This window comes from Rhinatrema bivittatum, chromosome 3 (assembly GCF_901001135.1).
Source record: "Rhinatrema bivittatum chromosome 3, aRhiBiv1.1, whole genome shotgun sequence".
Classification (NCBI taxonomy): domain Eukaryota; kingdom Metazoa; phylum Chordata; class Amphibia; order Gymnophiona; family Rhinatrematidae; genus Rhinatrema; species Rhinatrema bivittatum.
The window spans coordinates 522,315,871-522,331,616 of NC_042617.1; the positions used below are offsets into that span (position 1 = coordinate 522,315,871).

The following is a 15,746-nucleotide window of genomic DNA, read 5'->3' on the forward strand; positions in this document are numbered from 1 at the left end:
TGCCATGGTAACTCCTTGTCGCCAACGCCATTCTTGATGTCAGTGGAAACTTCCTCGGTGCTGGAGAATGACCAGGCCGAGCATAAGAACATAAGAAATTGCCATGCTGGGTCAGACCAAGGGTCCATCAAGCCCAGCATCCTGTTTCCAACAGAGACCAAACCAGGCCTCATTTCCCCACCAAAACCAGTGCCGAGTACTGAGCCACCACAGATTCATGTGGAAGTGCCAGTAATGCCTAGCCTGTCTCCCCCTGTAGCTGCACTACCTATACCAGCTTCCAGGGAGGAGCTGGACGTCTTTGTCTGTCAGGCTGTCATCGATGCCTTCCAGAATCTACTAACACCGGAGCCATCGATGTTCGCACCATTGTGGCACCGCCTCGTTGTGGCACCTACCAATGACAGCCCAAGTCATCAAAGCCGACTTGTCCTTCTGAGCCTCTATGAACCCCTATACCTATCCTGGGATCCTCGAGGGGCGATGGACACGCTAATCCCGCTTCGGCATTGATCTCATCGAGAGCTAAGTTAAGGACGTGCCTGAAGCCATCCCTTTCGATCTGGTCACTAAAAAGGACCAGAAGTTTTGGGAGGTTCTAGGTCGTAATATCTTCCAAGAACCATATTGGTGTCACATATTGCAATTGACCAGCTATGTTTGACACAACACCAAGGGAACCTCTCTGCCATCCATATGAAATTCAAGCAACATGTGATTGCTTTGAAACGTCCTCCCGTTGCCAGCAATAGGACTTCGTACTAGATGATAACCTGGTGTACGGCCTCTGATTTACGGCCAGAAGTCCAAGATAATCTAGCTGATCTGCTATGCACCGCAGATAATCTCTTCGTGCACAAGCTCCAGCAGACAGTGGCTCAATTGCAAGACTGCCGCGAGACTCTACAATAGCTCTCTACGTTTCTTGCACATCCTCCCTCCTCGGCTAGAAAACCAGCGAAGAGGGATGCTATTTATTTTTTATTTTACTTATTTAGATTTATATACTGCTTTTTGCACTTTTTTTCAGTGCTTCAAAGTGGATTACATTCAGGTACTGTAGGTATTTCCCTATCCCCAGAGGGTTTATAATCTAAGTTTGTACCTGAAGCAATGGAGGGTAAAGTGACTTGCCTAGAAGGACCTTTTACTGCTCACGCTCCTGCCAGATCACACCAGCTCTGCCAGTCGGGCAGGCTCCTGGATTTTTCTACCTTGCTAGAGAACAGAACGGTCCACTCCACTGAGGACCAGGGCTTGGGATACCGTTCCCCGGACACAACAAGGCAGAGGTTTTTAATCCCGCTATTTCCTACTTTCATAGAAATTAGGTGACCTCCGCCCATCCTGAACCTCAGAAATCTCAATTTCTTCAGAAAGAAAAGTTCTGAATGGTGTCTCTCGGCACCATGCTTCCCTTACTGCAACAAGGGGGTTGCCTCTATTCTCTGGACTTTCTATACGCTTCATAGTGAGTCAATAACATTTTCAATACCACGTTCTGCCATTCGAACTAGCTTCGACAACTTGTGTTTTTCACCAAATACCTAGCAGTGACTGCCGTTCATCTACAAAGAACAACTGCATTCACGCGTTTCCTTTCCTGGATGACTGCCTAATAAGGAGTCAATCCAAACAAGGAGCTCTAAATTCTCTAAGACTCACTATAAATCTAGAGCAGATCTGGCAACGGCCTTCCTGCCCAACAACTGCGCAGACATCCTATCAAATTGTACACATTGCTGCGCACAAGCAACATAGCCTCAGCCCATCAAATCTTTGCTGGGCCACATGATTCCATGATCCATGTCACTCCTATGGCCAGACTAGCCATGAGAAGAACTCAATGGATTTTAAAATTTCAGTAGCTCTAAGCCATTCCACCGCTTTCGTCCCTGCTCCATATCACCAATCCAGTACCAAATCCTCAGATGATCTTGGCCACGGATGCATCCAACTTGGGTTAGAGAACTCGTATCAATACCCTCCAAACCCAAAATGCGTCAACTCCGCTCCATAAAAAGTCTCAAATCAACTTCCTGGAGCTTCGAGCCAGGCGTTATGCCCTTTATGCTTTCAAACACTGCCTCTCACACAAAACTTTGTGGATACATAGTAGCAATGTGGTACCCGAACAAACAGGGACGCACAGGCTCTTATCTGCTCTGCCAGGAAGCCACGCAGTTCTGGACCTGGGCCCTTGCACACTCCATGCATCTCTGGGCCACTTATCTAACAGGCATACCGAGCATACTAACAGACCATCTCAATCGATGTCTCCATCCCCACAAGTGGTCTCTGAGTCCATGTGTAGTGAGCAAATCTTCTAGCGCTGAGGTCAACCAACCTTCGACCTCTTGCGTCCGAATCGTACCACAGAGTGGACAGATTCTACTCCCTATACATGCATCAAAATGCATTACCATGGACGCCTTTGCTCGCTCCTGCAACAAAGGCCTCCTATATGCATCTCTTCTGATACTGTACATAGCCAAAACTCTCGTGATGCTACAGCAGGACACATTTTCAATGATTCTCATAACCCCGTATTGGCCTCGACAAGTATGCTTCCCCATACTTCTCAACCTATCACTCCATGAACCAATTCGCCTGCCCACAGCCCAATCTCATAACACAGACTCACTGATATTCTCAGGTGCTTATAGCTTCAGGACAACCTTCCACACATAAATCTTACCATTCGAAATGGGCAAGATTTACCAAATGGAGTGCACAAAAAGGTATTGGCCCCTTTTTTCCTGCCCCAATCCATCTCTATTGGGCTATCTAGGATACCTTTTGGATTCTGGTCCCCAGACATCTTCCGCACGGGTACACCTCACTTCCATCTCAGCGTACATCAGGGAGTAGGGGATGCCCTGTTAATGGCTCAACCCCTTATGAGTCGGCTTATCATGGGTTTTCTAAAACTTAAGCCTCCTCTACGATAACAGGTTACGGCATGGGGCCTAAATGTAGTGCTTACAAGGCTCAGACATTCCCCGTTTGAGCCTTTGCATTCCTATAACATTAAAATTCTAACATGGAAAATTATTTTCCTCATAGCCATCACCTCTGCTAAAAGGGTCAGTGAGTTACAAGCCCTTTTTGCATTCTCATCTGACACTAGGTTCTTCCGTGACCGACTGGTCCTCCGTACTCACCCTAAATTTCTTCTTAAGGTGATCACAGCCTCTCACCTTACTCAGCCTATAGTCTGCCCACTCTTTCCCAAGGCCTCACTCTCACCAGGGCGAGAGGGTTTTGCACACCTTGGACTGTAAGCGTGCACTTGCATTTTACCTAGACCACACTGCACTCCTTACGAATTCCACCCAACTCTTTGCTTCTTTGACATAGACAGCTACAAGTTCCAGTGGGCAAACAAACTCTCTCCAACTAGCTAGCAGACTGTATCCAATTCTGCTATGAGGAAGCAGGCCTTCCTCTCCATGGGTGAGTGCAGGCACATTTTGTAAGGGCCATAGCAACATCGTACCACATTATCGTTCAGTACCAATTGCCTACATCTGCTAGGCTGCGACATGGAGCTCTCTTCACACATTCAGAACCCTCTACCACTTAGATAAGGAAGCCCGTCAAGATTCTGCCTTTGGCTAATCTGTCTTACAGAGCTTTGTTCAAGTATAATCCCCAACTCCTTCCACAACCACCTGCTGATTTTCAGGCTGCCTCATCATTGACAATAGCACCCCAAATATTGTGCCTGCTGCACGAGTTATCTGCTATTGGCCTGTTGTAATATGAGTCAACTTGTAGCTTGCTAATCACTCATATGTGAGGACTACCATCCTGCTTGTCCTGGGAGAAAGCAGTGTTGCTTACCTGTAACCTGTTCTCCCAGGACAGCAGGATGTAGTCCTCATGAAACCCACCTGCCACCCCACGGAGTTGGGTCCACTTATGTTTTGTTATTTTATTTTTCGTTCGCATGTTTTTGCTACAAACAAGACTGAAGGGAAACCCCTGTGGACACAGGGATCATGGTATGCTGGGCATGCTCAGTGTGCCAGTCAAAGCTTTCTAGAAACTTTGACAGAAAAGTTTTCCATGATAGGGCTCCATCCAGTGATATCACCCATATGTGAGGACTACATCCTGCTGTCCTGGGAGAACACCTGTTACAGGTAAGCAACTCTGCTTTGTCTATATAAGACCTGGCTTACAAGAACACCCCAAGAATAAAATAAAACACTACCATTTCTTCAGTGCCAAACACATTCTGCAAGTACTCGAGAAGTGCTCTATCCTTTCTGTAAGAAAAGATGAGAGAGACAATAAGTGATCCACTCAGGTTGACCTTACCTTCCACCAATGAATTTGTATTTATTTACATTTTTGTGGTAAAGAAAAGCACTTATTTACAACAAAACCTGTACCAATTAACCTCAGCAACATATGAGACCACAAATAAGAAGGGATGTTACTCAAGATAATAAGTTAAAGAAAACATGGGCTATTACAAATTATAAAATGGTGTTATCTATAAACCAATAAGATGTTCCCAATGACTGTCGGTATATAAAAATGTTTAATTAATTAATTAATTAATTAATTAATTAAATAAATAAATAAATAAAATAATGAGAAGGCAACACCACCATTGATCTATAGCAATCAGGTGACCATGCAGGAAAATACTTCAGGGTAAGGTTAAATCCTCATTCCCTTCCCAGAATCTATACTCACTGATAATACAAACCTCTGAGCTCCTACATCTCTTCAGTTGAATTTTTATAGTAAATTTAATACTTTGTTTACCTAGTGCCAGCTGGTATCATTGAAGTATTCAAAAATAATACCAAATTTTGAAATAGAGCATTTATACTTCTTCTGACTTGGGAATTTACTTTCAGATCTTTATTTTTTTCAGTGCTTCTGATGCCAGGGAAAAGCTTGGGAAGTGGACAACTGGACATACAGATCTGTGCTGAAAAGTAGCCTGCTGGGCATTTCATTGCATGCATTGATTTTTACTAGTAAAAGCCTTCATAGAAACAAACACAGTTGAGATACAATAAAAAAAGGATATGCATCATGTTTTTATCAGATGCTACTGACCTTCATTCTTTCAGAAATGGATTAGTGACAAGAATACATAGCTGCCAATTGGCCCTCATGATCAGAGACAGTCTATCAATTTGTATTCAAAGTCTGTGCCTTAAAAAATCCTTCTAATCCAATGAATTTTAAGGAGGCTGGGTGCAATGTGTGTTCTTCATTTCCCTTAAAAAGGAGCTTCACCCAGAGCTAGCAGATGTTAGCATCTCTGAGAATACATTTAATGTTACTAGTGCTTTTAATGTTCATTTATTGTTATTGATGTATCCTATCTTTCTATGCTACGCTGTTGTTTTCCCCTTCTCCCAGTTCCCACGCCCTGTTAAAATGTAATTTTCTAGCCTGCTGTTCATATGTGAACCGATGTGATGTCCCCACTAACACCGGTATATAAAAGTTTTAAAATAAATAAATAAATACACTGGATTTGGTCAAACTCACGATAAAGTAGGCATTGTAGGAATCAGAAATAAGTACTCTGATAGAGCATTCCTTCTCACCCTAGTCTTCAGGGCATACCTAACCAGTCAGGTTTTCTGGATATCCACAATGCAGATGCATGAGATGGCAGTGGAAATCTTCCTCATGCATCTGCATTGCAGATATGCTGAAAACCTAACCGGCTAGGTGAATCCCAAGGATTAGGTTGAGAACCACTTTATTAGAGAAGCACAGCTGTCAAAGGAACTAAAGCAGAGGTTCCCAAACCTGTCCTAGGGGACCAGCCAGGTTTTCAGGATATTCACAGTGCATATGCATGGAATACAATTTGCATGCTATGGAGGTAGTACATGCAAATTTATCTCATGCAGATGCATTGTGGATATCCTGAAAACCTGACTGGCTGGGGCTCCTCCAGGACAGGTATGAGAACCACTGAACTAAAGAAAAGGAACATTTTTGGCAAGTGGGATGTAGTCACCCATGATAAAAATGGATGTAGAAACCCACTGCTTTTGTTTAGAAAACTATTTTCCCTGATTCCTTTTAATGTTGTCTTGTCTGAATTTACCAGCATTTCTGGCTAAAAAGCAGTATTTCTTCCCACATGACATGACTGGAGAACATGGAATTGTATGGTTCATGGCCATTCCCCTGTAACTTGACTCTACTTCAGAAGGTCCAGCCCAAGTAGGAGGCATGGGCCATATAACAGAGACAGCCATGCAGGAGGAAGGTTTCAACAATAGGCAGGATAATCCAGAGACGCAAGAAGGGACCAATCCCAGAGGGAGTAGCAGGGGGTATCCAAGGACATAGAAGCAGGGTAGGAACGGAGTGGGTGGCACCATTTTGGTGCTGAGCAGGCTAACAGAAGCCCTGTCCACCACAACCAACAGGAAGCAGATCATTAGGGGCCACAGGCAGGGATGAGGGGAGAGGGATTCATCCCAGCAGCAGCAGTATCTCACCGGTGAAAGAAGGGGTGCAACTTGAGCAGGTTTGTTCAGGCGCCCTTGGATAAGGGATGCCTGGGCCGGATGCAGCCATGGGCACTTTATCAACCCAGGTCGCCAACAGAAGGGAATCTGGGCAGTTAACAATGATGAGATAGGAATGGTCTGGGTAAGGTGGAGACAAAGAGCACAGAGTGGCTGTGATCACACGCCCTCGGTAGCAGCGTTCATGGAGTGGGATGCTGCTGGGCAACTGCCATGCTAGCTGAGGGATTAGTTAGAAAGATTCCAGTTGCATAGATTGATTGCAGGTGAGGGCAAACTGATCAGAACCTGTTGGTGTGTAAAGTAGGATTTTGCATTTAACATGTAACTAAATAAAACTACTATGGCTATTTTCATCCAGTGAATAAAGATAAATATGAGCATGTGGAACAGCATGGTAATTGGCTGACGGGGTAAGGGGAAGGTGGGATGAGCTGGGGACCTGATACCAGGTGCAGGGTATGGCATACCCAGGTTAAGTATTTTAGTTCTCAAGGATGATTTTATTCCCAACCACTCCATCCACTTTTCCACTAATTAATCCACAGAGACTCATGAAGGAAGATATTTGCTTTATTACAGGATAAACATTGTTTCACTGCAAGAGTCACTTTCTTTAAACATATCAGCGAAAAAAGCTATGTGTACAACTCAATCAATGCTGAACAAAAGGATGCATATGTTGCGGTCTCGGTCGCCACGGTGGCGCCCGAGGCCTTACCTTCCCTTCGGGCCCCGGAGAGCTACCGCGTTCCGTGGACTCGGGACCCCGACCGCAGCGTCCGCCTGCCGTCCCGACCCCGCGCGGGCCTGCAGGGCCTTCCTGCGCCACGCGCCAGCTCCCTCTCTGCCGCCGGCGTCCTCTCGCGGCTAGCTCCGCCCCCAGGCGCGCGCGCGCGGCTGAGCCCTGCTTTTGAAGGGACTAGCGCGGGAAAACACGGCTCCTCCCTTTCCTGACGTCAGACGCTGCAGGGCTATTTAAGCCCTGCAGTTCCCAGCCTTCCTTGCCTTGCAACGAGGTTCACTGCCTTTGGTAGCTCTGAGTTGCGTTTCCTGGTTTGCCTGTTTCCTGCCGGACTCTGCTTTGCCTGACCCTGCTTGCCTGTCTCCTGCCTTGACTTGGATTGCTTGACCTCGCTTGTCTTCAGCCTGCCTTGACCCCGGTCCGTGACTCCGACTCCTGCTTGTCTTCAGTCTGCCTTGACTCCGGTCCGTGACCCCGACTGCTGCTTGCTCGCCGCCTGCCCAGACTCCAGTTCGGATTCCACTCCTGGGTTTCTTCGTTGACGCCTAAGTCCCAGCGGTCCGGGTCCCTACGGGCTCCTCCTGGGGGGACCTCGGGCTTCCAGGGCGAAGACTCCTAAGTCCTAGCAACCCGGGCTCCCACAGCTCCTCTGGAGGAGTCACGGGTTTCCAGGTGAAGCTCCAATTGCCCAGTGGGAGTTCTGCCTACCGACTGCTCCTTCGGGTTGGTCGGCCCAAGGATCCACATCCGGACTTTCTCCATCCGCAACAGTTTGCAAGGCCATGGATCCGGCAGACCTCGCCGGGCTGCAGGCCATTCCGGGTTTGGCCCAGCGGTTAGTTCAGCAACAACAAGTCTTGGACTCTCTGGCTGCTACAGTAGAGCGACTGGCGTCTCGCATGGACACCGAACCGCCCGTACCTGTTCCGGTACCAGCACCTGTTCCTGCACCATTGGTAACCCTCCAGTCCCCTACGCAGCTCCCAGCACCCTCTCGCTATGCTGGGGATGCCAAGGCGTGTCGAGGGTTCTTAAACCAATGTTATGTACGCTTTGCGCTACTGCCTAACCAGTTTCCTACTGATGGCACCAAGGTGGCGTACATTTTTGCCCTTCTGGATGGACGGGCCCTGAACTGGGCTTCCCCCATGTGGGAGAACAATGATCCGGCACTGGGGGATTTGAACCGCTTTGTGGAAGAGTTCAAAGCGGCTTTCGATGAGCCAGCACGACAGGCTTCCGCTACTTCTGAGTTACTCCAGCTCCGGCAAGGAACGCGGACATTGGCGGATTACGCGTTGGAATTCCGCACCCTCGCCCACGAGGTAGGCTGGCCGGATGTGGCTCTTCGGGGCGTGTTCCTGGAGGGTTTAGCCGGTCGTATTAAGGACGAACTAGCGGCTCGGGACCTGCCGGAGACCCTGAGTTCCCTGATTGACTTAGCAGGTCGAATTGATCGGCGTTTGCAGCAGAGGGCGAAAGAGGGGCGTCCTTTCCGACGCTTGCCGTCCGTGTCTCCCAGGATCTCGAATTCCAGTTCGGGCTCACGTGGAACTGCCCCTTCACCAGTAACTTCCTCTGACGAGCCCATGCAAGTGGGTCGCTCATCTTTGTCACCCGAAGAAAGGCAGCGACGCCGCGACTTGAGGCTGTGCCTGTACTGCGGCGGTAAGGGCCACTACCTTGCACAGTGTAAAGAACGAGCGGAAAACTCCCGCGCCTAGGTGTAAGGGAGGAGTGTCCCCTAGGCTGCCTTAGTCCCGCTCCTCAATGTACCATACCGGTAACCTTGGAATATCCTGGTGGTTCCTTCCTCACGCAAGCCCTAGTTGACTCCGGGGCAGGAGGCAACTTCATTACTAAGGATCTGGTGCAACAGCTGAATCTTCCTACGCGACCCAGGACTCCTGCCTTACGGGTAACCTCTATTCAGGGTACTCCCTTGTCGGGGAGCATCTCCACCGAGACCATACCTTTGATTTTACAGACGGGCTTATTACACACAGAGGAGATTTCGTTGCTAGTGTTGGAGGGAGCTGTACACCCGGTGGTTCTTGGGTTACCCTGGCTCCAGAAACACTCTCCTGTGATTCGCTGGAAGGATTTTCAGATCACCCAGTGGAGTTCTGAGTGTTTCCACTCCTGTCTCCAAGCGAAAAGGTTCCAACGGATTCCGTTAGCTCACGCCTCGCTGGTATTACCGGCTCCGTATGCTGACTTCCAGGACGTCTTTTCCAAGGAAAAGGCGGAATTGTTACCACAACACCGTCCGTTTGACTGTGCGATAGAGTTGCTTCCAGGTACAACTCCCCCTCGAGGACGGGTGTATCCTTTGTCTCAGCCTGAGACCCGGGCTATGTCCGAATACATCACCGAGAATCTGGCTAAGGGCTTCATCCGCCCTTCACAGTCTCCCGCCGGAGCTGGTTTCTTTTTTGTCGCAAAAAAGGACGGAGCCTTACGACCTTGCATTGATTACCGTGGGCTCAATGCTATCACCAAGAAGAACCGGTATCCGCTTCCCCTCATTCCGGAATTGCTGGACAGACTCCAAGGAGCCCAAGTCTTCACTAAGTTGGACCTCCGCGGCGCGTACAATCTGGTCCGAATCCGTCCCGGGGATGAATGGAAGACGGCGTTCAACACCCGGGACGGCCATTATGAATACCTAGTGATGCCGTTTGGACTGTGCAATGCTCCCGCTGTATTCCAGCACTTGATGAACGAGATCCTGCGAGATTTACTGCACTCCTGCGTGATCGTCTATTTGGACGATGTCCTCATACACTCCCCGGATCTTACCTCCCATCGGCAACATGTGAGACAAGTACTCCAGATCTTACGAGACCACCATTTGTATGCAAAGTTCGAAAAATGTCTCTTTGAGCAAGAGTCGTTACCCTTCCTAGGGTATATCGTGTCCTCTACTGGTTTTCGGATGGACCCCAGTAAGGTGTCCGCCATCAGGAAGTGGCCCCGTCCCAAGGGGCTAAAGGCGTTGCAACGTTTTTTGGGGTTTGCTAACTTCTATAGACACTTTATTCCCCAGTACTCTCGCTTGGTGGCACCTCTAACCGCGCTTACCCGGAAAGGGGCAAACACTCACCTTTGGCCGGAGGAGGCTTGTGAGGCTTTCGAACAATTAAAGGAGGCGTTTCTCCGGGATACTTGTTTACGTCACCCGGATCCAACACGGCCATTCTTTGTCGAGGTCGATGCCTCTAACATAGCTGTGGGAGCGGTCCTCTCTCAAGCCTCTACCTCTGGACATCTCCTACCCTGCTCCTATTTTTCCAAGAAATTCTCGTCAGCCGAGTGCAACTACGGCATTGGGGATAAGGAGTTGCTGGCTGTCAAACTTGCTCTGGAGGAATGGAGACAGTGGTTGGAGGGCTCCCTTCATCCAGTTACAATTTATACTGATCATAAGAACCTGGAGTTCCTTAACCAGGCCCAACGACTTAATCCTCGACAAGCACGTTGGTCCCTGTTCTTCAACCGTTTCGATTTCATCCTGAAGTACCGGCCCGCTTTGAAGAATGTACGGGCTGATGCGCTTTCCCGTTATGAAATTCAGGAGGAGAAAGAAGACCTCCCTCAACACATTATTGATCCTGCTAAAATCCACTTAGCCAGCACTACAGTTTCCACCCTTGGACGTGTGGTGGTTTCCCGCAAAGACCGCAGAAGGGTGTTGGCTTGGGCCCACGACTCTCTTTCGGGGGGTCATGCTGGCAGGGAGAGGACACTTGATCTGCTTGGCCGGTATTACTGGTGGCCTCGCATGCGACAAGATGTGCGAGTATATGTGGATTCGTGCCCAGTATGTGCCCGGCAGAAACCGCCTAGTGGTCGGCCCTGGGGGCTCCTGCAGCCGCTCCCTATTCCCGTGGAACCTTGGTCCCACATAGCCACGGACTTTGTAGTGGATCTGCCACTCTCGGAAGGTAATACGGTGATTTGGGTAACCGTAGACCGTTTTTCTAAAATGATTCATCTAGTACCCTTGCCCAAGCTGCCCTCTGCACCTGAACTCGCACTCTTGTTTACCCTCCACGTATTCCGGGCTCATGGACTACCACAGAGTATCGTATCAGATCGAGGGCCACAATTTACGGCCCGGTTTTGGCGTGCCCTTTGTAAGAAATTTGGGGTCCAATTAAATTTGTCCACGGCATTTCACCCCCAGACTAACGGTCAGACGGAGCGTACGAATCGCACTCTTAAAACTTTCCTCCGAAGTTTCATCACCGAAAAGGGGAATAACTGGGTTTCTCTCCTGCCTTGGGCTGAGTTCGCCTACAACAATCATACCCATGCTGCCACAGGACAAACCCCTTTCCAGATCGTGTACGGACGGCACCCAAGGCCTCCGTTACCGCTTCCTATTTCCATTCCATCACCGGCTGCTCTAACCGCAGCACGTCAAGTACATCATCTCTGGAGAGGGATTCAACGGAAACTGACCACCGCAGCAAGGAAGTCTCAGCAGTTTACCAACCGTCACCGACGTCCAGCGCCAGTTTTCCTGCCAGGAACCAAGGTGTGGTTAAGCACTCGGAACCTCCAACTACCTAACCGTTCTCGTAAATTGGCCCCCCGATACTGCGGGCCTTTTCAAGTTGCGGAGCGTATTGGAGCAGTGTCCTACAGACTTCGCCTTCCGTCTTCACTTCGCATCCATAACGTGTTCCACGTATCCCTGTTGAAACCGGTGGTGCTTTCCCGGTACCACCATCCTTCTGCTGATACACTATCATCTCCTACATCTACGGAGACTACGTATCAGGTACGAGAGGTCTTGGACGTTCGCTTTCACGCCCGTCGCTGGGAATACCTGCTGGCATGGGAAGGGTGCGGCCCCGAGGAAGACTCATGGGAACCAGCCAGGAACATCTTGGACAAATCCTTGCTGACTCAATTTCATCTGGACAATCCCAGGAAACCTGGTCCTCGGCGGCGGGGGCGTAAGAGGGGGGGTACTGTTGCGGTCTCGGTCGCCACGGTGGCGCCCGAGGCCTTACCTTCCCTTCGGGCCCCGGAGAGCTACCGCGTTCCGTGGACTCGGGACCCCGACCGCAGCGTCCGCCTGCCGTCCCGACCCCGCGCGGGCCTGCAGGGCCTTCCTGCGCCACGCGCCAGCTCCCTCTCTGCCGCCGGCGTCCTCTCGCGGCTAGCTCCGCCCCCAGGCGCGCGCGCGCGGCTGAGCCCTGCTTTTGAATGGACTAGCGCGGGAAAACACGGCTCCTCCCTTTCCTGACGTCAGACGCTGCAGGGCTATTTAAGCCCTGCAGTTCCCAGCCTTCCTTGCCTTGCAACGAGGTTCACTGCCTTTGGTAGCTCTGAGTTGCGTTTCCTGGTTTGCCTGTTTCCTGCCGGACTCTGCTTTGCCTGACCCTGCTTGCCTGTCTCCTGCCTTGACTTGGATTGCTTGACCTCGCTTGTCTTCAGCCTGCCTTGACCCCGGTCCGTGACTCCGACTCCTGCTTGTCTTCAGTCTGCCTTGACTCCGGTCCGTGACCCCGACTGCTGCTTGCTCGCCGCCTGCCCAGACTCCAGTTCGGATTCCACTCCTGGGTTTCTTCGTTGACGCCTAAGTCCCAGCGGTCCGGGTCCCTACGGGCTCCTCCTGGGGGGACCTCGGGCTTCCAGGGCGAAGACTCCTAAGTCCTAGCAACCCGGGCTCCCACAGCTCCTCTGGAGGAGTCACGGGTTTCCAGGTGAAGCTCCAATTGCCCAGTGGGAGTTCTGCCTACCGACTGCTCCTTCGGGTTGGTCGGCCCAAGGATCCACATCCGGACTTTCTCCATCCGCAACAGCATATACAGTATATAATTGGATGAGCTTGCCCCCCCCCCCCCCCAATGTTTAATACAGTACTGTATCTTCACAGGCAGCAGAAGGCAGAGGTAATCACTAAGGCCAGTTTAAATCCACAGCACTAAAATTCATAAGATTCTGATAAATTTAGAGTGACTATGATAGCTCCATGCCTGGAGATGTAGAGTCCTACTTCCCCTAGGGATCTCAGTTGGGAAATCAGAATTTTTAAACTAAGGCCTATTTTTAATTATTGACCTTTTGCCATTTTAATCAAATAATTATTGTGGGTGGTGGGGAATTAGGGTACTTAGGAGAGAACAGGGTGGAGGGATGGTCTATGAAATAGTGGATGCTCACAATCCTGTATGCTAGATATTGGGGATTCTTGGTTTTTTTGGTTGGACATGTGGCCATGTGTTGGTCAAGGCATGATGAAGGGGTCCCCAGCAGTGACTGTGGCACAATCAAGGACCAATGTTTTTATATTGTCAAGGGATGCTAATATCAGCAGACTTTATCTAAATAATGTTTTTTATTATTGACTCTTGCTATGATTTGATGCTTGAATTCAGTGTTGATGCTGAAGAATTGTTCTGCATTTCTTGTTCACTGCTTTGAATGGTATTTGGAACATGAAAGCAATCCCCAAATCGTGTTAAATAAACAAAAGCCATATCTCCATGCGTGCAATGTGGTAAAATAAAACTGGCTCAGCTTTCACCCCCTAGACATGGACTTATATGGCTACTCCATGGAGAATACCAAAACCACTTCACCCAGACCTAATCTCAGACATATACAGAATAACTAGAAATGTATTTTCATTTCATTTGTAATTCAATGACAATGTTCGTAATTCACTGAGATTAAGAGGTGTGCAAAATATTATGCTCAGAGACATTCAGGGTTGCCAAAAGTTTTTTTAAAATGCATTTTGATCTCAAAATTAAGGCTGTGGGAGTTCCACGTGTCTCAGAACTTTTAAGCCCTGCTCATCTTCCCAGACATAGAATATATTACTATTTGCATTTTACTATCTCCTCCCCTTTCTAAGTCAGGAGAAAATGTATTTGGTCTGCAGTCACTTGCAGGGCTAATTGGAGCTCTCTAGGATTTTTACAGGTTGAGATAAGGGGGCAAAGATGGAATGTTCATGGTAGGAATAAAATACTTCAAGCCAAAGCTGAAAATCCCCTGAGCAGCCCAAATACCATTTTTGCTACCTAACACAAAATGCAGCAGATATTAAGTTAATCACATGGCTCGGGGATTGTGCAGAATCGAGTACTGTACACATACTCTGCTGTTCAGCCTTATTCAGTAAGGGTCCTGTTCCAATCACAACTGTCAAGAGACAGGAGACGCTTGCTGCATACAAGACAGACAATCTTAATCAGCTGATTCAACAGCCTAATCTGGGGTTTACCTGTGCATGATATTTCCTAGCTATCAGGACATCTATATGCTGAGTTGGGTGCTAACAGTTTTCTCCCTTTTGTGTCTCAGTTTTAAGAAAATCTAGTATTTTTACTATTTCAAACCTACTTAATGAAAATTACTGGTTCCGTTTTTTCACCCTGCATTTTAGAAAATCATATCATAGCAATATCAGTGTCCAAGCTAGCCCTACATCAATTCACTTCCCCCTCCCCCCCCAAAAAAAATCTTACAGTCTAATTAAATTATATGTATTCACAGTCCTCACCCATGGTTGGGTGGGCACAAGCATATGGAGCTAAAGTAACTTGCCCTATGCCACAAAGAATCAGATTCTGAGGTTCTGAAAGGGATGAGTTATTACTCTGCAGATTTTACTGGGCGTAGCGATCACCTGCAAGCGCCTCTGCTACGAGACTCTACAATGAGATAATCACATTAATGCCATCGTCTGCTCCTGGCTGGACCACCAGCCCACACCATTACACTGGCAATTCTTTGTTCATTATCCTGATCATAAATTGTTTCCATCATTTTCATGTCATTACAATTTTAACTGTTTCATGAGTTAGGGCTCCATTCATAAAAACAACTAGCTCAAGTTGTGCACTTGAACGGCAATTTGTGCACCTAATTGAGAGTGCAAATCTACATAAGCAACGATTTGTGCAGGGGCTCTGCCTGGATTACATTTGCGTGTCTTACATAAACAATACTGGGACTGACATGATTTATATCTCTTTATGAGCCAGCATTTCTCTGGCATCGATCTAAACCAGATTTCTTTGGCATAGAAAATACAGTACATGCGAACAATAAGATAAATGAATGCCAGGCAAAACTTGCGAAAGCAAATGATAAGAGCTGCATTCAAAATGTATTTATGCTCCACTAATTGTTTTCATAGGAATCACAGCACAAACAGTTATTAAGGTAAACAAATGCTTGCTAGTCTGACCGTACAAATATCTTGTATTTCTAGCATAGATTCACATATTGTGGGGATCTGATAATCCAGATTATTTTTGGCATGTATTAACCTGCACAGAACATTTTATAAATCTATAGGCATATCTTTTTGCCCAGTATTTCTGAAAATATAGTCTTAAGTTTACAAGAGTTCAGTATTAGTACATTTAACTAAATGACTCTATCCTCTTAGAAACATAACATGTAAACAGTAGGATACTCTCAAGGCTTAAATTTTTATTTTTAAC

General features: G+C 48.1%; 1 protein-coding gene across 1 annotated transcript in view; it reads right to left on the bottom strand.

Moving 5' to 3' along the window:
• Positions 1-15,746, bottom strand: part of FAM166C (family with sequence similarity 166 member C) — an 85,193-nt gene that overhangs the window by 25,008 nt on the left and 44,439 nt on the right. Inside the window, exon 4 of the mRNA XM_029596245.1 lies at positions 4,220-4,274. Coding sequence (XP_029452105.1) covers positions 4,220-4,274 — 55 coding nt within the window. The remainder of the gene's footprint in view (positions 1-4,219; positions 4,275-15,746) is intronic.